At 37.3% G+C, this 22,760-nt stretch overlaps 1 protein-coding gene across 4 annotated transcripts in view; it reads right to left on the bottom strand.

Annotated features, from left to right (window-relative positions):
• tbc1d22b (TBC1 domain family, member 22B) overlaps positions 1 to 22,760 on the bottom strand; it is an 81,568-nt gene that overhangs the window by 10,228 nt on the left and 48,580 nt on the right. For 2 of the 4 annotated variants that reach the window (XM_055167651.2, XM_055167654.2), the window contains 3 exons: positions 19,477 to 19,604; positions 4,498 to 4,593; positions 442 to 581 (listed from right to left, as the gene is read on the bottom strand). In XM_055167651.2, coding sequence (XP_055023626.1) covers positions 453 to 581; positions 4,498 to 4,593; positions 19,477 to 19,604 — 353 coding nt within the window. In that variant the 3' untranslated portion in view covers positions 442 to 452. Of the gene's footprint in view, positions 1 to 441; positions 582 to 3,910; positions 4,423 to 4,497; positions 4,594 to 19,476; positions 19,605 to 22,760 lie in introns of those variants that run through there. The other 2 variants (XM_055167653.2, XM_055167652.2) reach the window with 2 other exon arrangements.

Raw genomic sequence — 22,760 nt, 5'->3', positions numbered from 1 at the left:
GGATCACATTATGGTGTAATAACACAAAACATGAGGGCACTGGAAGGTGATCTTGTTTCTCCACATCAGGAGAAATAATAAATGAAGGAAGATGTGAGGAAAAAAAGCAAAGTCCTGCTGCTTTTGAAGAAAGCCACATCTTTCCGCTTTAGTCTGATGCCTTCGTCGTTGTCTCAAAGCTTGGCATCTTTTTGTCAGTAATCTAATAAAATAATCCACAGGCAAATGAATCTGTCAGCCACAGAAATGGACGTTCTTCCAAAATATCCGATGTGTTTGTGGTTATTTACTCGATCTCATCCTTGATCGTGAATCCTAACAGATGACACGCATTTGACGTCACGGGACAAAAAAATCTCCGCTCCATGTGTCAGATTAAAGAGGCGACTGGACAGACGCCATTGTTAGGACAGATCATTGTCTGTGTTTTTGTGCTGTCCGGCGTTGGATTCTCATCTCTTGTAGTGGCTTGGTGCATCAGCAAACATGTATTTCAGTCTGTAGGCCTCGGCCAGAAGCAACCCCACCTCCTCATTGCCCCAGTGTATTGTGGGAAGGTTCTGCAGGAGCATTAGCAAGCTCTGAAAAGAGATAAAAGACACATTTCTCAAAACGAAGGAAAACTGGACGATCATTTAGTGGCTTTTAGCCTAACCGTTTCTGCGAAGCTGCAGGTAGCCGTGGACCGCCTCTGAAGTATAGTTTTTCCTGGTTATTATCTATTCTTTGAAACACATTTCATTTTTCGCTTCTGTTCTTGTAATCATGCCATGATTACAGTGTTAGGATAATGCGATTCGTGATTGGCACTACTGTGTGGTCGCCACCTACAGCTGTGATAAATCTAAAATACCAAATCTATCCTAACCAGCTTTACTCTCAATCACAGTTCTCTGGTGAGGGAATTTAGTCAAATGCATTTCAAGAAGAAATTTATTTTAAAAGGAATATTACACTTTCATATAAAAAATACAGATCATTTACTCACCTCCCCATGTCATCCAAAATGAAGTTTTTTGAGGAAAACATTCCAGGTTTTTCTCCATACAGATTAAAATTGCAGTTTCAGTGCAGCTTCAAAGGGCTCTAAATGATCCTAACCGAGGCATAAGGGTCTTATCTAGCGAAACGATTGCCATTTATCGCCAAAGTATTTACTTTTAGACCACAACTTCTTGTCTTGCACTAGATGTGTGATGCACCAGCATGGCCTTGCGTATTTCATAATCAAATCGAAAGGTCATGTATGACGTATGCCAAACTACTGCTCCAGTGTTTACAAGATGTTGTTGTATGTGGAATTATACAAATTAATGTCTTTGTGTCAGTTTAGTGTTTAAAATGGTCAACAAGTGCGCATTGTTTTAGCAAAGTTTTAATGACTATCCATATTGACGACCCTGGGCCACAAAACCTAGCCTGGGTGCCGGCCGAACTTAGCCCCGCCCACAACATTTCAGGTCGGGAAGTTCGGTCTGGTGTCTCTCCGTTGTGGGGCAACTATGCTTGAACCAAAGCTGGTCGAACCAATCAAATTGTCAGGGAGGGCTTGATACGATGATGGACAGATCAACAGTAACATAAATAACAACGTCACCAAAGAGCGCTTGAATGTGTTTAGAACAAAGATGGCTGCCGCTGGAGAATTGAGATTGTGAATATTCTGCTATCGAGTCTGTTCTAGAAGCACATTGATTTTAAAAGAGGAACAGAGAAACGCGATCAAGGCATTTGTTGATCGGAAAGATGTTTTTGACCTCCCCTGCTACGGGATTCGGCAAACTTTTAATTTATCAGCTGGCTTCGATGGTGGCTAAGAAGATGGGACACAATGAAAATGGGCAACTCGGCATGCACGACATTGTGGATATAACTAGCGCCCATTCCCAGCTCCTTTTCGGAAGCCCGTGGATGAATTTTATATAACTTACAAATGGTAAGAGATAGTCTGACTGTATGACTTAGTAAATAACTCACAATGTTGTGATATGAATGAAAAAAAGCCCAATGGAGCGATATAAGATTTTTTTAAATTGATATTTATACAACACCTGCAAGCTGAAGAAATACGTTTTTAATTGATGTATGGTTTGTTAGGATATGACAATATTTGGCCGAGATACAACTACTTGAACATAGAATGTAAAGGCCGCGGTATACTTTTTTCCGCATTTGGCTCGCGTGCGAACAAATTAGCGCAGCTTCTAAAGTCTACTCATCACGGCTACGTGCGGATGGCCATGTTCGACATGTATGCAATACAAATGATTTCTTATTCAAATGATTACTCTACCAGGCCGTTAGTGCAGCACTGATTTGGTGACATTTACAGTACATTAAAACATTTAAGATAAGTTAAGAAAAGTAGCCAATCCACCATTGTACAACACAATTAAGAACAAACAACAAGAAAACAAAGAACAGGAATCAAACATTATGGTGACGAAAATGCTCTAGAGTTTCTGTTCTTAAAAGAAGTAAAAATTAGAGAAGAATAAACGAAAGTGTGTTTGCAAATGCTGCCTATTTCTTTTGTGTAATTGTTTGTAGTGGAGTGTCCTGTCTCAATATTTCCCACGCATGCGCTGTTATACGCGGACTGTATGCACACTGTCCGGAGAGCCGCAGACCCTCCTGATGACGAAAATGAGCAGGGTTCCCACACCTTAGTTAACTTCAAATTCAAGGACCTTTCGAGGACTTTCCATGTCCAATACCCTCAAATTCAAGGACTAAAAGTGGGGACACATTTCAAGTGAGAGCAAGGTTACTTTGTGTTACCTTTTAAGATACATTGATACAGTTCCCTTTCGAGGGAACTTGCGCTGCGTCACTGCAGTGACACTTTGGGGACGCCTCCAGGGGTAAGTGCGCCTGAATGTGTATATCAAATTTAACCAATGGTGAGGCTTAATGACAAAGACAGGGTGATGCGGGAGCCAGAAAGTATATCACTATCTGAAATATTGCCAAAGACGGCGTTACAGGGATGCAGGAAGTATGGCAAGGAAGACGCAGCATCTCGTTCCCTTCTCAGTGAACAACAGTTACATACATAACCCGAGACATTTTCATGTGTCAAACACAACTATGCAAAAAAGCATTTTGGTATGAATCAACATTCGCATACAGAAGATATAAGCATTTAAAGTGAACAGTTTAGCACGTGTGCTTAAAAAGTCTAGAATTTTTATGATATTATCCTACACTACACAGGGAATAATATGGATTTTTCCAGAAAACTTCTTGCATAAAATAGATTCAAGCACTTTCAATGACCTGTATCTATGTATGTATATTTTCAAAAAAACTTCCCACGGCCTTGAATTTTTCCTCCCAGATTCACAAACTTTCAAGGATTTCAAGAACCTGTGGGAACGCTGAACCCATATACCTTCAGCTTATGGGTGCAGAAAATTGAAATATTAAGAAATTCGCCTTAAAAGTTGTCCAAATGAAGTCTTACCAACTGCATCCACTCACAAAAATAAAAGTTTTGATATATTTTAGGTAGGGAACATGATCTTTACTTTATATCCTAATGATTATTGGCATAAAAGAAAAATTGATATTGAAAAATGTATTGTTGGCTGTTGCTAAAAATGTACCTGTGCTACTTATGGCCCAAAAAATATGTGCACAAAATGTAAAAAAATAAGAATAAAATGGGTTCCTCTGGTAAAAGTCAGCATTTATTGTTGGCCTCTGTTAGCATTAAACACATCTTTTGAGGAGACTGAAGTAATGAAGTCATTCGATTAGATTTAGAAATCAGGATTTCATTTCATGTAGGTTTAAGAGATCCTGCAGTTTCTTGCTATTGCTCAAGTGTAAGAGGAGAAATCACACTAAATACTTTACACTTTAGCTTATCATTTAATTCTGTTTTAACATACATATGTCCTGTACTTTTTATAAATAACTATAATATAAATGACTAGTATAACATTACTAAAACAGCTAATCTAATGGTGCCCTAAGATTTTTGCACAGTACTGTACATTTTTCAATATATGTTTTTTTCATGACCTAAGTAAAGCTCTCACTATGCTCAACTGGTTAAGCAATGGGAACCCATGAGATAAATCACAATTAATTATGTACATTGACAGCCTCCGTATAAACGCTTGTGCTCAAACAACTGTCCATCAAACCCTTCCCTGCACAACCTGACACCTAAGCAAATTATAAATGAGTGTGGAGCCGTAGAAAGCGTGGGGGAGAGAGAGGGAAGGGGCTGTACAACAGTACGTTCTCATTTCATGGCCGCTGAGGTGTGGTGAATGCGCTGGCCTGTGAAATTTAGTTACAGCAGAGCCTCCTCCACTGGAGGACCAATTATTCTGATGGTCGTGGGGGAAAGTGATGGCCGGGCCACTTTTCAGTGATGCGTGCATGTGTGGGAAGCGTCCAGCACACAGGCTGTCACAAGTAACATAAACACGCATTTATTTATCGTATGATAAATTAGCAAAGCGCATGGGGACGTGTCTATACCTGAAAGTCCATCATGGAAAGGATCTCCTTCCGCCATTTGATGAGGAAAGCAGCGCAGACGTAGAGGTGGAAATGGGAGAAGCCCTCTGACTCCGCCTACAAATCAAAATTAGACAGAACAGGGTTGAATGTTTAGGAAAGTAAGCAGACATGTAGCAGATGCTTTTAACCAAAAATGAAGTTTGACGTGAAGCAAAAACCCTTGGAGTAACCTGGGGTAAAGTGCCTTGCTAAGGAGCAAAACTGCTGATCACTTCCCCCCGCAGCGTTTAAACCAGCAAGCATGTAATAAATAACCCTGACCTTAGAAAGTTCATCCCCCAAAACATTCATCATTATTTAGCCCTTATGCTGTTCCAAACACATTTTATGAATTTAAAGTACCTGAAGTTTAGTAGTTAGTAGAAGTTTAGTAGAAAGCAATGAAACTACCGTAAGCGTAATTTGCTACCTCTGCACGGCTCCGACAATTGCCAATGCTAATAGCCAGAAATAAACAAAATTGTTTACTTCCATCATGAGTAATAAGGGTTTTAAAGTGCCACGTATTATTCGTTAAATTATTCAGCTAGCTCAGAGCCGAATGCCTACACGGGGAGCTCCTAATGTAGTTTTACCATCTCTGTAATTTATAGGATTGGGAATTAGGTCAGGTTAGTAATTCCCAATGTGTCTAAATAAGACACCACCCATTCTGTCTCTCTGCTCTGTATGCGTCCTCTTCACTTCTCCTGAAACTCTCTCTCTTACTTGTGTTGTGTACAGTGTGGTACATTTAGTCACTTGAGAGGCAGTGAGTGGTTATAAATAGCTTTGTTTACTTGGTTTCTGCCACCCCTACTGAAGCAGAAAGAAAAGAGAAAAAGAGGAAAATGAAGGGGAAGAGAAGCGGAAAAGAGAGGGAAATGAGGAAGAAGAGAGGGGGAAAGAGATCAAACAAGGGGTGAAATGGGGAAACAGAGAGGGAAACAAGGGGAACGAGAAGGGGAATAGACAGAATAACAAGAGGGAAGAGAGGGATAAAAGATGGGGGGGGAAATAAAGGAAAACAAGGAAGAAGAGAGTGGGTAAAGATAGGGAAATGAGGAAGGAAGTAGGAAATAGAGGGAAATTAATAACAGACATGGAAAAAGAAAAGAAAACAAGGGAGATGTGTGGAAGAAAAGGAGGGAAGATGACGGGGTGGGAGAGTGGGAAAAGAAGATGGAAATGAGAGATAAACCAGGAAGAAAATGATAGAAAAAAGAGGGAGAACAGAAATAAAAGAAAGCAATGTGGAAACGAAGAGTGACAGTGGCGGAAAAGTGAAGAAATTAAGGAGAAGGAGGAAAGAAATGGAAACAAGCAGTAAGCTGAGAAGGAAAAAAGAGGGAGCAGATAGTGGCTCAAGAAAAGGAAATGATGGAAAAGGTAGGACGGAGAGCGGGAACAGGGGGGGAAGAGAAGGAAACAAGCAGGAAGAGAAGAGGAAAAGGAGAGGGATATGGAGAAAAGACAGGTACATGATAAAAAGAAGAGAGAGGAAAAGAGAGGGATACAAGGGAGAATGGAAATGAAAAGAACATGGGGAAGAGAAATGAAAACAAGGGAGAAGAGTGGAGGAAAAAAGGAGGAGAAATGACATGGGAGGGAGAGTGGATAAAAGGAGAGGGACATGAGAGAAGAACAGAAATAAAAGAACAATGCTTAAATGAAAGGGAAAACAAAAGGGAAGAGTGGAGGAAAAGTAATGAAATGACAGGAAAGAGAGAAGAGTTGAAAAAAGAGAGGGGAAATAGGAAGAGGGGCAGAAGAAAAGGAAACAAGTAGTAAAATAGGAGGGAAAAAGAGGGGGAAACAAAGAAAGAGAAGGGAAATGAAGGAAAAGAGGGGGAAATAAAAGGAACAGATCAGGCAAAGAGATGGAAATGAGGGAGAAGGTAGGAAGAAAAGAAAAATGAAGGGAACAGCAGTGGGGGAAAGAAAAGGAAACAAGCAGGAAGAGAGGAAGAAAAGGGAGGGAAACAAAAAAATGAGAAAAGATAGGTACATGATAAAAGAAAAGAGGGGAAAAGAGAGGGAAACAAGGGATTATAGAAATGAAAAGAAAAAAGAAAGGGAAACAAGGGGGAAAAGTGGAAGAAATAAGGGAGAGAAATTGCAAGTGTGGGAGAGTGGGGAAAGGAGAGGGAAATGAGGAAGAAGAGAAGAAGAAAACAAAGAAAGACAAGGGGAAATAAAGGAAGAGAAGGAGAAACGAAAGGAACAGAGCAGGCAAAGAGAGGGAAACAAGGGAGAGGGTAGGAAGAAGAGAAAAATGGGGGAACAGCAGTGGGGAAAGAAAAGGATGAGAGGAGGAAAAGGGAGGGAAACAAAAAAAGAAAAAAGAGATAAAATGATAGAAGAAAAGAGGGGAACATGGAAAACAAGGAAGAAGAAAGGGTGTAAAGAGAGGGACATGACAGAAAAGGTAGGAAGGAAAGAGAGAAATGGGGGAACAGTGGGGGGAAGAGAAGGAAACAAGCAGGAAGAGAGGAGGAAAAGGGAGGGAAACAAGAAAAAGAAGATTGGAGAAAGATGGGAGAAAAGAAGAGGTACACGATGAAAGAAAAGAGGGGGAACGGAGAGGAAAACAAGGGAGAATAGAAATGAAAAGAACAGCGGGAAAGAAATGGAAAAAAGGGAGAAGAGTGGAGGAAAAAGGGGGAGAAATGACAAGAGGAAGAGTGGGAAAAGAGAGGGAACAGAAATAAAAGAAATGTGTAAATGAAAGGGAAAACAAAGGGTAACAGTGGAGGAAATGTAAAGAAAATGACAGGAAAGAGAGAAAGAGTTGAAAAAAGAGAAGGAAAATAGGAAGAGGGGAAAAAGAGGGGGAAACAAAGAAAGATAAGGGAAAATAAAAGGAAAACCGTGGGCAAAGAAAGGCAAACAAGGGGGAAGAGTGGATGAAAAAGGAGATAAGTGAAAAGGAAAAAAACACAGAGAAAGAGAGAGACAGAACAGATGTTAGATTTTGCCACAGAGTAAGAACTGGTTGGTAATTTTCGTCTTGGGGGCTTCTCAAATGTTTGTGATATGTTGGTGTAGATGTGCAGTAAAGATGAGTGACAGAAGTGAGTATGTGCAGACCAAAGCAAACACTGCAGATCTGGGTGATTGTGATGTAAATGACCATCACAGCATTGACTGAAGGGAAGAAGAACTCTTAATGTAAATCACTTTAAAGTTCTGTAACGGCTGAAAGGAATGAATTCACAGTGAAGAAGCCTCAGATTTTACCATGACCCATTTTTAGCAAAAATCACAGATTTTTTTGAGTGCTGCCGACAGGTTTCAGGTGGGCTGAGATGAAAGAGGGGCTCGAATCGCCTACAGCTAAAGAGGTGAAAAAGTGTGAACATAAAAAGAGAGATGGGTTTTTTAGACAACATACTGTGATAATACTATAGATGTTTAAAACAACAGATTGGGTTGTCAGAATGACCTTGAGCAAGCCATGTGTTGGGTTCAAAATAGACACTAGAGATAAAACCATATGAACATTCTACATCACGGTTATAATGACCAAAATCACCACGGTTATCAATATTATCATGCTTTTCTGAACAATTCCTAGAAAAAGTACTGATGCAAACCAAATTTAAAATCGCAAGTGCAAGATTGTTTGCATAAACATCAAATAAATAACATTAAGATTAATCATGGCACATTTAGTGTCGTGAGATAAATGTTCATCAGATCACATCATTTAATGGAAAATGAATGAAAAGATGGATCTGAAATATTAAGTAAACATGTGTCAGTACAACTAGATTTCCCTAAATGTGTAGATTTTTAGGATTTAAATTCAGTCAGTGAAGCACTGTCATCACAAACACATGAGAGCAGACCTGAATGAATGTGTTTGATTCACGTGTTGTATTGGTTGATGCTGGACAGAGGTTTTGAGCCGTGACACTGGCGCGGTTAAACGGTAATTAAAAAATGATGCAGTAATACTAACTGTTGAAATTTTTTTCACGGTTAACCATTAAATCGGTAATCGTTACATTTCTAATAGACACCATCAGACTACTGTACAAGCTTAACGTTTCTTTGTGATATGTTCAGAACAATTAAGCAGATTTAAATCGATTAAAAGACAAACTAACATGATGTATGTCTGACCCTTGACCAGAAAATATTTATATACATCATCCAGAAGCTGAATAAATAAGCTTTCCTTTGATGTATGGTTTGTTAGTAGTGTAGTAGTTCTCGAGACCGGTCTCAAAACCACTTTTTAAATTTCTTGGTCTCGTCTTGGAATCGACCCCATTTTTACTCGGTCTCGTCTCGGTCTCAGACAAAGAGGACTTGGAATTTTATTTCAAGACCGGTCAAGACCACAACTGATGGCACATCACAAATTTATTTTTGATCATTCATTTTATGCAGTTTATTCAGGTTTGGCATATGATGTCGGCATTGTTTAAGTTTTTCCCAATGACAATTTTTTTAATTTTATTACTAAAAACACCTGCATTGTGTTAAGTGGATGGCAAGCCATGGAAAGACAGGTCAGAATAAACGGTTACGTTGATTTCAGCTCTTTAGTGTTTGTTCACACACACACACACACACACACACACACACACACACACACACACACACACACAAACGAAGTGCCTAATCATATGCATATTCCACATTTTATCATAAGTGTTTTAATGCAGTGACTTGGTCTTGACTTGGTCTCAACCCTTTAAAGTCTCTGTCTTGTCTCGGTCTCGGCCTGTCTTGGTCATTACTTGGTCTCAGTTTAGGTGGTCTTGACTACAACACTATTTGTTAGGATAGGATAATATTTGGCCAGGTTACAACTATTTGAAAATCTGGAATCTGAGGATGATAATCTAAATATTGATAAAATCACCTTTAAAGTTATCCAATTGAAGTCCTTATCAACACATATTACTAATGATAAATAGATTTTTGATATATGTACGGTAGGAAATTTACTAAATATCTTCATGAAACATAATCTTTACTTAATATCCTATTAACTCTTTCGCCGCCATTGACGAGATATCTCGTCAATTAAGAGAAAACGCTTCCCCGCCAATGACGAGATTTTCCGTCTTTCCACAATACCGCTATTATCCACTTCCGCAACTTATACAACCCGGAAGTAACGCCTCACGGGAAAGAGAAAGAACTCTGTGTATGTTTTAAAGATCGCTCTGCATCTGATCTCTATCAAAAGTCCTTCGCAAAAATGGAATTATCTCAGCTTTTTGCTCAAAATCGGGTGTTTTTGAAGAAACCTACCCATGTTTGAGAGGTGATTACAAGAGAACTAATGAAGGTAGGATGAAACGGTTTTTTTTTTTGAAAGCAGAGGGTCTGTTCCTTCATCTGATATATAGTTTGTTTATTTAAAGAAGTACATTTTCTGGAAGGCATTAAACTTTTGTGAAAATCATGAAAAATGCTGGCGCTGGCTGGCAACTTTTTTTTAAAACGCTGGCGGCGAAAGAGTTAACTTTTGGCATAAAACGACTATTGCTACAAATATACCCGTTTGACTTATGACTGGTTGTACAGGGTAAAATATGTTTTTTTTTAATATAATGCAAAATAAGACATGATTGTAATTGTAATAATGGCTTAATTGTAATTTAAATATTTTTAATATTGTTAGTACTGTTGAAAAGTTTTACCTTTCAAAGATAATATGATTGTACAAATCAACGTTTACATATACATTTATGCATTTGACAGTCGCTTTTATCCAAAGTGTTACAAAGTATACATTTTAACAGTATGTGTGCTCCCTGGGAACTCCATAATAAATATTATTATAATAACAAAACTCCACTAATATTTTAAGTACAAAACCGAACAAATCCCATAAGCAAATGTTTACTATACGGGTGATTCTCACGAAACCATTGAAACACCACGGCACTAATGATTTTAGCTTTAAAATGTGTAATATAGTAACATTAAAAAGCATCAGAATTAACACAATACTGTGTTCTACCTTGCACAATGTGTGATTTCAACATAAGAATTTATAATTGGAAATTTTATCTCATTTTCTGCTGAAATTCTCATTACGGCAATGTGTCCGGCTGTGTTTGAACATGCGTTATGTTGTAATTTAATCAAATTAACACAAAAATATTAAGAAAAAAAATAAATGGATGTTTTGCTAGACTACTTTAGATGACAGAAAAAATATTTACTGAATATTCATGTATAATAATAATAATGAAGAAAATTTAGGAAAATGATGTGTCCATGCCTGATGTTCTCATCCTCCCCAACACTTTTTGAGAACAGTTTAAGCACACATACAGAATTTTAATAAAGTTTGATTTTGAGTGACCAAGCACATGGACCAGTTACTTCAAGATGGCTACCAGGTAAGATCATTTTTTACAGTTAATTTGAAATATTGTCTTGTCAGAATGCTTACACGACATTTTGATTATCATTACCGCAACAGATGCTTATTAAATGTTAATTTAATTAATAGAAGCATAATACTTTGATTTTAAATGCATGTGCAGAATCTCCAAATTATGTTCTTTCAGGTTTGTCATGTCATTTTGAAAATATGTCAGTGTTGATGTTTTCTGACTGTTGCGGTAATGAGATTTTTTAGGACTAATTTTTTAAATTATGTTACAAAAAGTGTTAAATGATAAGTAAAAGTTTTTAAATTAATGTTCCCATTTACTCCAGACTTTGTTTTTCAATGTCTGGTGGGAAAAAAAGTAAATTTAAGCAATTTTTACATTTTCATGCTTTGACATTTTTAAAACCAAGTTTTCGTGAGAATCACCCATACAGTACTATGGTTTTACATCTGATAGCATTTTTGCAACAGTAAAAATAACACAGGGCTAGAAACAAAACGAGAAAAAAAATACTGGGTTAAGAAAAGAGCAAACAAGAAAAGCAGATGATGTGCTAGTGATGAAGTCCTTGAAGCGATGAAGTTATTCAGAGCCGAGCGTTTCCCCCCTCACCTCTCACTGAAGCCCATCTCACTAATGGAGAGGACGTGAAATGCAGATGCTTATGAACATCGGCCAGACATTAACATGACTTTCCTTTTTGTTTTCACCGCTCTCCCTCGCTCTCTTTCTTCATTTCATTCACTCTCTCGCTCTCTCTCTCTCTCTCTCTGGCCTGAGCTCTTTGTTCGTCTCTAATTGATCTTGAGGGTCGAGTCTTTGTGCCAAACGTGCAATTACAGCGGGGACCAGATAAAAGCGCTTCATCAGAAATCAAGATTCTTTTCTTTGCCTTTAGCCTCATATGAGTGGACAAAACCATCATCTCATTGTGTTCCTCTGGTCTCTTCACCCCGCCTCTCACAAGGACCTGCAACTCGTGTGGCCGCCGGATTTCTCTAATGACCGCCTTCATTAACAATTAATCAGAACAATATTACTCAGAGGTATTGAAAAACCCAAAGTGTCGGCTTAACAATAGAAGTTTAATACTAAAATTATGGCCCTTGTGCATGCTATTTTCACAACTTGTCATCAAAACGTAATAGCTTTCGCTTTGAAAACGACTTTCACATCCGGAAACGAGCAGGTAAGAAAGAAGGTCAGGTTACGAGCCAAACCGTGCAGTTTAACCTTCAAAACGAAAACGTCACACGGCATAGTTTCTCCCTCAGTGCTACGCTGGCCTCATTCACACCCAGTTCTCCTCCATCTCAGCAAGGTGGACAAACGCAGCAGTTACTGCTCGACTTGAACCTGCTGTGAAACGCCTCGGGAAATAAAAACCTTAAAAACTAAGAACCGAGATTAAGGAACAACCCGAGAAGCTCTGTGGTTGTGAAGTTGTACCAGCACTGGGAAGATGTCTGTTAACCTCTCTCAATACCGGCGTAGCTGTCAGGGCGAGCCGAGATGATGCAAACTGAAAAGGTCATGACACGTACAGTGCTGCTCAATAGTCCACATTGCAAAACCCAATTTAAACCTGGAAATAAAGATTTCATTTAATAAATTAGTTATTTAAAATTTTGCACTATTTAGACATCACACACTCCAATAAAACACACAAGGTCAGACTGACCTGCCTCCAGTGATGCACACGAGATACTCGGAAAAAATCATGCTGGATAACACCGATCATCATTTTGACTGAATGATTTCAAAGAAATGAAGACATACTGAGAATACCAACAATCTGAAATCGCATATTGTGACAGTACGTACTGAACTAGATGAAGTAACCGGTAAAACAGTTCAATATAGTATGAATATGGATTGCATGGATGTTCGTACTACATATGACAACAAGTAAGCCGTTAACTTGGAAGATGCAAGTCCAATTTAACCAAAGGTAACTGTATGTATTTAGATTTGAATATAGTCGTGGTACTGCTTTCTGAAATGTTTGAATATGAGATCGCCTCTCTTTTTTATTCGGGTGACTCCTCTCCCAGAGCAGGCTTTCTGCAGGTTTCATCAAGTCAAATTTAAGACCAATATCACGACAACAAAGTCCAATTTTATAGTCCAGTGTGCATACGTCCATGTGTTTTTTAAGACCTAATCTTTTATGACAAAAAACAAGATGTATTTTCCAATGGTGTGAAGAGGCGAAATGAGACACGAGACTGGGTTTACGAGAATAAGACTAGACAAGATTTTTACACTTTGCTGATATTACGAGACAGAAAGTTAAAGACAAAGGTTTAAGAAATCCACAATGAAGAAATATATGAACAGAAAAAAGCCTTTTATTTAACTGAAATCACAAAATTTTCTTAAATCACAAAACTAATTCTATTTTCTGGCGGCAGTAAATGATGAAGATGATGAACAATACTTTACAATACAATGAAATTACAATCCATCAACCTGTCCATACAATACATAAAAACATGGGGGTAGACAGAACAGATCGACAGGGCAAATGTACGTTTATAAACATAGTAATGCGAATGGCTTCTCAACTATCACTGCGTTAAATGCATACGTGGGGACGAGCGAAATAAGTTATCAAAAAATAAAAAACATTTGAACACGCTGCCGGAGCATTACAATCAGAATTAGAGGTAACGTTACATGGACGTAGGAAAATTAAGACCTGTTTAAAATGATTTAAGACATTGAACAGTGAATATAAGACTTTTTAAGGCCCTAAATTTATATTTTTAAATTTAAGACTTAACCCTGTGGAAACACTGCCAGGGGCTCACGGGATAGTACAGTGTCAGTTCTTGCTGGAAGTAGTAGGTATTCGGGTACTGATCGCCTACTGTTTGTTAAATTCGGACATGCTACTCGCCCACATACTGATTTTCACCTGCTATATAATATGGAAGTAGGCAATTTTAGACGTAGTGCAAGTATATACTGAAAAAACTACAAATTATATTTGTTTTGCAACTCAACTTTACAGTGAAGTTGTAAAGCTGCTAATGTATATCAATACAATGAAAAATCATAATTCATAACTGGCTTCAGTTTTAAAGGTGCAATTTGGGGGGTGCGCACTAGAGGGCGCACGATCAAAACAATAACATTGACGTAGATTAACTCTTTCCCCGCCATTGACGAGATAACTCGTCAATTAAGAGAAAACGCTTCCCTACCAATGACGAGAATTTCCGCCTTTCTGCTATTATCCATCAGGTGGCGCACTTCCGTAACTTATACAACCCGGAAGTAGCACCTCACGTGAAAGAGAAAGAACTCCGTGTATGTTTTAAAGATCGCTCTGCATCTGATCTCTATCAAAAGTCCTTCACAAAGGAATTATCTTTTTGCTCTGAAGCAGCGTGGAATGATGGGATTTGTTGTTTTTAACTCAATCGCTGATGGCCATCAATCAGACAAGAACGAGAAATCATGTTGACGGATAAGGAAAAGTAATCAAGTTTTATAAATGTTGCGTTTGATGACATCGTTTAATTTCAAATCTTATTGTGAGGTTATGATGTAAAATTATGACAGCTACACTGTACACTAACAAACTCTATCCAATATTGGATTTAGTAAGTGTCTGAAAATGACAATTTTGACATGACAACATTGAATGTTGCGTTATGTTATATTGCATTATAACGCATTTGTCCACGACACTGTTGTCATGTGGTTTTTACTTCAGTAAAGGCGGTAACAAAGGGTCATGTGGATATTAACGTCATTGACATGCAACTGCACTGCCCCTTGTAAATGTTTTGAATGGTAATTTTCTCATAATTTACAAATAATTGAAAACAATAGATATTTTAAGTAATCAGCTGGACAAAATATATAACACTGGACTAGTGGTTTTTGGATATTTTACTGCAAATATCTTACAAATTGCACCTTTAAGCCCTCTATAAATTCATGAGATGACGTGACATCCAAATGAATTCTGAATTCGAGTGATTTTTGCAGATTAAATTCCGTAAATCATCTGAATGATGGTCTGCAGAGTCTCCACAATACATCCAGCTCGCCAAGAAAACGCAATATGTCCCCTTTAAGGTCGCTTAAGGGAAAACAGCCGTCGCCAGCGGCCAAGACGAACAGCATGCTGACTCATAACAAACAGAGGAAAATTTTGTCCATGTTAATGTTCCCCAGCAACCATTACCATTTCTTCTCGTCGTCACCTGACAACCAAACCCCTTTATCCAACAAAGCCTAACTTGTGGGAAGAGATACGCGTCAAAACGTTGAGCGAGACAGATGTAGCGACAGATATAAAGGACAAAGGAAAGAGCAAGGAGAGTTATCAAAGCAAGCGTAAGACATTGAGAGGACACGCACACAATACAGATGAGATCAGATGAGCGGAAGATCCACAGGAAAGAAACGCTTCAAAAGAATATTGATGAATGACTACAACCAGTTCAGATCACACCGTGCCATTTTATCACAGAAAAAGTATGATTAGCATGTAGTCTTAAAGGATGACACGCTTAAACAAACATTATCTTCTGTAAAGCTTGTAAATTAAAGTGACATGCAGGTGACTAAGGGTTAAAGGGGTAGGATCAATAATCAATGAGAAATTGATTTTTGTATTCAATAATCAATAACACTTACTAGAACATTGTATAGCCTATACCATTGTCTACCTGAACACATTATTAAATATATTATTAACCTCTTGCATCAACCCTCCTTTTGGTTATAACCAAACTAAAATAGATATAGTTAATGAAGCATTAGTTCGAAATACATAAGTTTGGTCTCTTTGAAAGTTTGACACTTTATTGTTGTATGTTGGATGTTTATTGTAAAGATTTCAGAATTATTGAATTATTGTTTTGTGATACTAAAATAGTTATGAAAGGCTTAAAAATACATTTCTAATAACTATTTTTGAAACTGAACTTAAATTAATCTAGAAATTCACAACAGCTAAAGTCACAGATCTGACCGTAGCCCCTTAAAATCTGAATTTTATGAAAATTATCATTTGAAAATTACCTATGTAAGCAGGTGCACGTTAGCTTAGCTAGCATGTTAGCTTAGCTAGCATGCTAGCTTAGCTCACCATCAAAATACGACAAATAGTGGGATTAAAACCATGTTTTTGCTACAAACGCATTTTATAACAGAAGTCCAGTGTTTTTAAATAACCATATGTGAGGTGATGTGGCTTCGGATTGCAAAATGAAACTATAATATAAAGTTTTTATGGTATTTTACACAGTGCAATAGGCTATGTTAATAAGCGTTGCATTTTAATAAATATACTGTATTGTAAGGTGGCCAGACGTCCCCGTTTACAGCACTTCCAAAACAAACAGCAAATACACCGAAAACCCAGATCAATGTGTAGCCTTTGTAGTACCACACAATAATGTAATGACTATTTTCACCAGCAGAGGGGCCGCAAGCTGATTACTTTGTTGCGCGTCACTGCTTTAGCGAAGAAGAATTTACTACGAGACACATGAGAAAGCTTCATCAAGTTATCATCAATCAAGATATGAAAACAGTCAAAGTTATCAGTGTTAAGGTACTAATTACTCCTGTTAAATTAAAGTAATAAACCAATGAAGTGAACTGATCACAGCATGGTACTGAACATTTGATTTGTGTAGGCTAACGTTAATATGTTTACATTTTGAATTATTCCTTTTGTTCTTCACATTTACAATGTTATGAAATCAGCTGAAGTAGTACCTTAGAAGTAATGTTTGATGAGTTATGAGGCAAAAATGACTTTCTTATTAATATTTTTCTCTTGTTTTCAGTACAAATATCAAAATTTTTTAAAATCAAGATGCATTTTCTTGATGGGCAAAATAAGAAAAAAGCCTAGTTTTTAGACCAAAAATATCAAATTTGTGCTAAAAACAAGCAAAAAAAAAAAAAATCTCCCAACACTTAATAAAAAAATGTCTTACCCAATTGACAGATTTTGTGCAAGTTTTAAGCATAAATTCACATCAATTTATTGGTTTTTGTCTTAAAGTAGGGATGCACGATATATCGGCCGAAATATCGTTATCGGCCGATAACTGCTTATTTTTAAAATTATCGGTTATCGGTCTGATAGCAAAATTAGGCCGATAAACGAAAGCCAATAAATGATGGATTATTTTGGTTTGTTGAACCACTTCACTTGCTCATTGCTGGCCATGTGAAGTTTTGATTGGTGCTTTCTGTGACGAGGCACGAAGATGACACGTGTTGCGGGCTTAAGAAGAGTATGCTAGTCTAGCGCAAAGACAAGATGTCCTCGGTCTGGGAGTTTTTCATTGTGAAATTAATATGAATATTTATCGGCCTATATATATCGGTTATCGACCCCCAAATATAAAGAGTTATCGGTATCGGACAAAATTTCCATATCGGTGCATCCCTATCTTAAAGCTAAACATTTTTTTAGGGTATTTTGCTTATCAAGAATTTTTAGATATTTGTACTAAAAACAAGACAAAAATACTATTAAGTAAGTCATTTTTTTGCAGTGAACCCACAACAATAAAAAGAAGAAAATCTTCAAAAAACTTTTTGTCCCCATTTTTTATATCATAGATAACAGCGAATGAGATTTTAATGATATTTTGACCATTGAACTAGGAAATGTCCCCGGTTTTCATTTTAAAAATATGGTCACCTCACTGTATTGGTTAATAAAATACCCGGCATGACTGAAAGAACACAGATACACCATATATAATCCAATTCATGTTTATTGTCTTCATGGTTTATCCATCAAAACACCTTCGTGTGTCAATTCTGGACAAGGGTGCACGAGGGCGTCCTCAGTCTTCACGTATGAATGAACAGACTAGTAAAAATGTCAGTTTAGTATCCTCAGTGGTTCATATCGCCCCATTTGCAATAAAATGGTTTGATTGTCTTTATTTTGATCATCTTTCATTTGTTTATTTTTTGTATTGTTCATCGTTTATGTTACTATCTGAAAGGCCTAAACAAAAACTGTTTATGTTCTCATATTTTTAATGGTATGCAGGTGTCAAGACCACATACCGCCAACTGTGTGCATTTATAATTCTCATCTTCTGTTACACATCATTTTACAATCTACTGATTGAAGTCTTGTTTACTATGTTTATCTAGCTGTAGCATTAATAGAAAAGGGTTTGATTGTAAAATTAAATAGTTTTCAGTACAAATATCAAAAAAATTCTTAAATCAAGATGCTTTTTCTAAAATGACCTAAGAAAATAAGTCTCTTTTTTTAGACCAAAAATATACAAAAAACTGTCAATAGGGTAAGAAAAAAAATCTTGAAATCATTTAACTTTTTTCTTAACTCTTTCCCCGCCATTGCCAACTTATCTAGCCAATTAAAAGAAAACATTTGCATAAAAAAAATGTGTTTTTTGAAGAATTTTAATGTTAATCTGCAATACTGTGATTATTCACTAGATCAGTGGTTCTCAAACTGGGGGCCGCGAGATGGTGCCAGGGGGGCCCCAGTTTTATGACATTTTATAAAAAACATTCATTTATCATAAATTCTGTGTAGTTAAACCTAAAAAAATAAGACTACTAACCAACAGCACTACTTTGTATAATTTAATTTTTTGTTTAAAATGTTACATTTTATAACAGTTTTTTGTCATAAATTTTCTTTGGGGGAGCTGCAATGGAATGCACCATACACAAGGGGGATCGCACGCAGAAAAAATTTGAGAACCACTGCAGATTACCAAATTTATGAAAAAGCCAAAACATTATTTACAAATTTTTACTCATTTTAAACTCTATGTATGTTTTAATAATTATTCTAACAAAATTCCTTCACAATAATGCAATTATCTCAGCTTTTTGCTTAAAAAAAATATATATTTAAAGAAAGAGTTTACAAGCAGAGAAAAAAAATATAGGATTAAACTTTTTTCAGTTTTGTTTGTTTGAAAGCAGAGTGTCTGATCTTTCATTTGATATATTTGTATGTTTATATATTTTTAGAAGAAAAATTTCCTGGAAGACATTTTGTGAAACTTTTGTGAAAATCACAAAAAAATGACGGGGAATGAGTTATATGTGTAATTCAAGAAAAATCCAAGAGAAATTGTATTACCCCATCGGCAGATATTTTTGCTTAAAACACAAATTGACATACATTTTATATTTTTTGTCTAAAAACTAGATTTATTTTCATAGTTCATTTTGCTCATCAAGAAAATACATCTTGACTTAAGAATCTTTAGATATTTGTACAAAAAAATTTGACATTTTTTGCAGTGTTGATTTCATGTATTGTGATATAAACAAAATGGAGGCCTCAGAGTGAAAGGAAGTTTATCAAAACTGTGACATTTTTACAGTTTTTAATTTCACATTTATTTAGCCGATCCCAGTGTTAATCTATTAAATCATTCATGAGTTTATAGTCGTGGTACACTTTAACAGCTGGGCTCCATCACAATTGTGTCCTTGCTCAAGACACTTAACTAACCCCAGGATACTTCATGTTGCTTTGAATAAAATCTTCTGGTTAATGACAAGGCATTTCTTAAACAACTGTGACTGTTTGACGCAGAAGTACCTGGTAGGTGTCCCACAGTCTGATGGTACATCGTAAGGGCAGTTCCCTCATCAGTAGATTATTCATCCAGCGGAAAGCAAACTGCAAATACTCCACTTCACACTTCTGAAAATGCGCGTGGACATCCTCTGTGGGCACAGATAAGAAAGCAGGGAGGATTATCGCCACCGGTGGTCCTTACTACAAAGTGCAGTACTGGGAATAGACTACTGTAACCCATGCATGACCCACATTGTTCAAAAAAGCACTCTGGCCCGGAACTAAAACCCCTTAAGCTATTGTTGAATTCTCTCCACACCTGTTTCACTGAATTAACATTATAGACCCCAACATGTGTGTAATTACATTCGATTAAATCGAGAGAGAGAGAGAGAGAGAGAGAGAGAGAGAGAGAGAGAGAGAGAGAGAGAGAGAGAGAGTTAAAGTTCATTGATAGAGGGATTTCTGATAAGCTCTTGTTCTGCCTTTGAACAGAATAAGAATGGTGCCGGTGCCTTTGACTCTTGATGTATATTATTGGAAAAAAAGTGACAGCTATCTAAAAGTACACTTGGACTAACATTTCAAAACATTTTAATAATGAATTATCTTTGCAATATTACATAAGGTTTGCATCATTATGGATTCTGCTGATGATGTGCACATTTAATGTTATTGGAAATTCAAAGTCTCTCTGAAAAAATAATTACAATAAATAAAAGTCTGCTCGTACCAAATCCCATGCCAATAAATAACATTAAAATACAAAATAATTCTGCACTAAAATAATTTACATCAAGACTAATGTACATAGTGTCCTTCTCTTGGAAAATTTAAATCCCTGAATACAACCGTAGCATTAAGAATTTTTTAAAGAAAAATAATGAGTCATTAATGCTCAGAGACTTTGAGAAATCAGAAAATGAGAAATTAGTTTTGAAAAAAAATGTATTAACATTTCCTTTAAGCATACTGGCTTAAACTCGAGTGTCACTTCACCTTTCAATGCTTAATCCGGTTCTGTACACTCCAGTGATGGAATAATGGCGTTATAAATAAACAACATTACTAACAACGTAATCAAATGAATTACTGTTTTCTCCGTTACAATGTCGTTACTGACAATAAAAATGTTGCGCTTTACTATAACTGATCTCACTGAAGCGATTTTCATCGGAGTAGGCTCTCTCTCAGACATACGATAGGACCTGCAATGTTTTATCTATAGTGTGTGTTATATAACTATGATGATTGGCTTAATTTCCATTGTTAGCCAACCAGAGACAGAGTGATGCTTGTGTTTGTTCACACACAACGCACATGCACAGTCCAAGCAGTGTTGCCAACTTGATTTAGAAACTTTCCAGACCCCTTTAGCGACTTTATTTTTTAAAACAGCAACAAGGACAAATCTAGTGACCTTTTCTGGCATGGTTGGAGACTTTTGGAGACTGATATGAAAGCATGTGTAGTTCTCTCTTCTCATTCCATCCCGTTTTAAAGGCAGGATAGGCAGGAATTATCTAAAAAACTTTTTTACAAATTTGTTTAAACTGTCTTTATATACCAATACATAAGTAAAATGTAAGTACTCTGAAAAAGAGAGTATAAAACTTGAGTGTCTGTAGACCTTTTAAACACAGCTCATTATTTCCATTCAGGACAAAACAAATGATTGGCTTGCGCGACTATCACTCTCTCGCGACCATGGCACCACCCCTGTTGCTACAGGATCTACCCACACATGCGCACACACGACTGATTTGAAAGTGCACAAGACACGAAATCTAAGAAGACCAAAACTACGGCAAAGAAAGAGCATTCAGAACTCACAGTACCTACATATGCAGTCAGCGAAGGCAAACAAGGCAAAAAAATGAATAAACGAAGGAATCAAACAAGAGCAAATATCGCGCGGCTTTCCCCCCCCCCGAGTCGAGGATGCTGTAGCGGTATTTTCTCCAGAGTGTAGTCCAGAGTCAACAATGCTTTCATCATGGAAACTCTTACATGCAAAACATCAACAACGTAATTGGCTGGCTCTGTCTAGGTAATTTGCATAAGGCGATCTGATTGGCTGACGCACGCGTTGCCGCTTGAAAAGTTGAGAAATGTTCAACTTCTGCCGCGAGCAACGGCACTGACGCGGCGCCGACGGATCAACAATTCAGTTCGGCAACGCATGAAGTCACCCATTAAAAGTGAATGGGAAGCGTTAACACTGACGCCCCGTGTGAATGCGCCGTTACTGGTAAAGAGACAAAAAGTCACTGCGTATGTGAATAGCACATTTTTGTATTTATTGGTAAAGTACCAAATTTACCAAAATGACTGTGTGAAAGAGGCTAATGACAGGTAAGGCAAATGGTTAACATGAAAACAATCATGTTATGCACACGTGACTAGTAGTATCCGAGTTTTTATCAAGCCGTAAGTTGATTATCTGTTTTTAAAAGGAAACTAAAATGAAAAATGACATCGTGAAAGAAGTTGTTTTTGTGATGGCCCTCACTAGTATATATCTATCACTATCTTGCCCTCTGAAACAAATTTGTTTCCCCAGGGCTCCAGCCACATTCTTCTTTTCTGTCCACTCGCTTCCATTCGCCTTCACACCCTAATCGCAGGGGCTTATGGGGAATTGATTTCTCTCCTGCGCTCCCTGGTGAGACTGTGGGATCATGTTGTTTGCGGATGCTGATGGATGGAAAAGAGGCGCTCGGCGGCTTTTACCGAGAGGCTCAGTGTGGGCTGTTCAGCTTATCACACCAAACACTCAGAACAAGGGAGACGACGTACAGATGGCATTAACACTCTCACGAAAAAACAGGAGGACGGAAACGTGTGATTCCAGGAAACAGAAACGGCCAAAAATGGCGATAAACATAAAAAAAGTCTTCCTCATACAGCATGTATGTTATATCTTTCTATTTATGGTTCTGACAAGCCATTTTTTCAGTGCAACGTGTAAATCGAACAGGATCATTTAAAAGACCCCAAACTTTGCTTTTGTGCTTTATCAGTTTTGATGTGCTTGTGCCGAAGCGTTTGAGGACATGAAAAAAACGGACCTGTTGCAAAAAGCAGAAAAGTGGCACATGGTTGAGCCCGGAGTAGTTTTGACAGCTGCTTTGAACTATTTTTAGAAACCTGACAAAAAGTTTTGCACTCCTTATCTGACAACAACAGATAAAACACAAAAGATGCTTTCCCAGGTTTGTAACCTACCATGCCAGGACCAAACATCCCAATCATTTCAAAAGAAACATTTCACCCCACAATTAAAATCATTAACTTTTCTTCTT

The sequence above is a fragment of the Misgurnus anguillicaudatus genome, chromosome 5, assembly GCF_027580225.2.
Source record: "Misgurnus anguillicaudatus chromosome 5, ASM2758022v2, whole genome shotgun sequence".
In the NCBI taxonomy this organism is placed as follows: domain Eukaryota; kingdom Metazoa; phylum Chordata; class Actinopteri; order Cypriniformes; family Cobitidae; genus Misgurnus; species Misgurnus anguillicaudatus.
The sequence above is the reverse complement of the archived record's forward strand: the minus strand, read 5'-3'. Positions and strand labels throughout refer to the sequence as shown.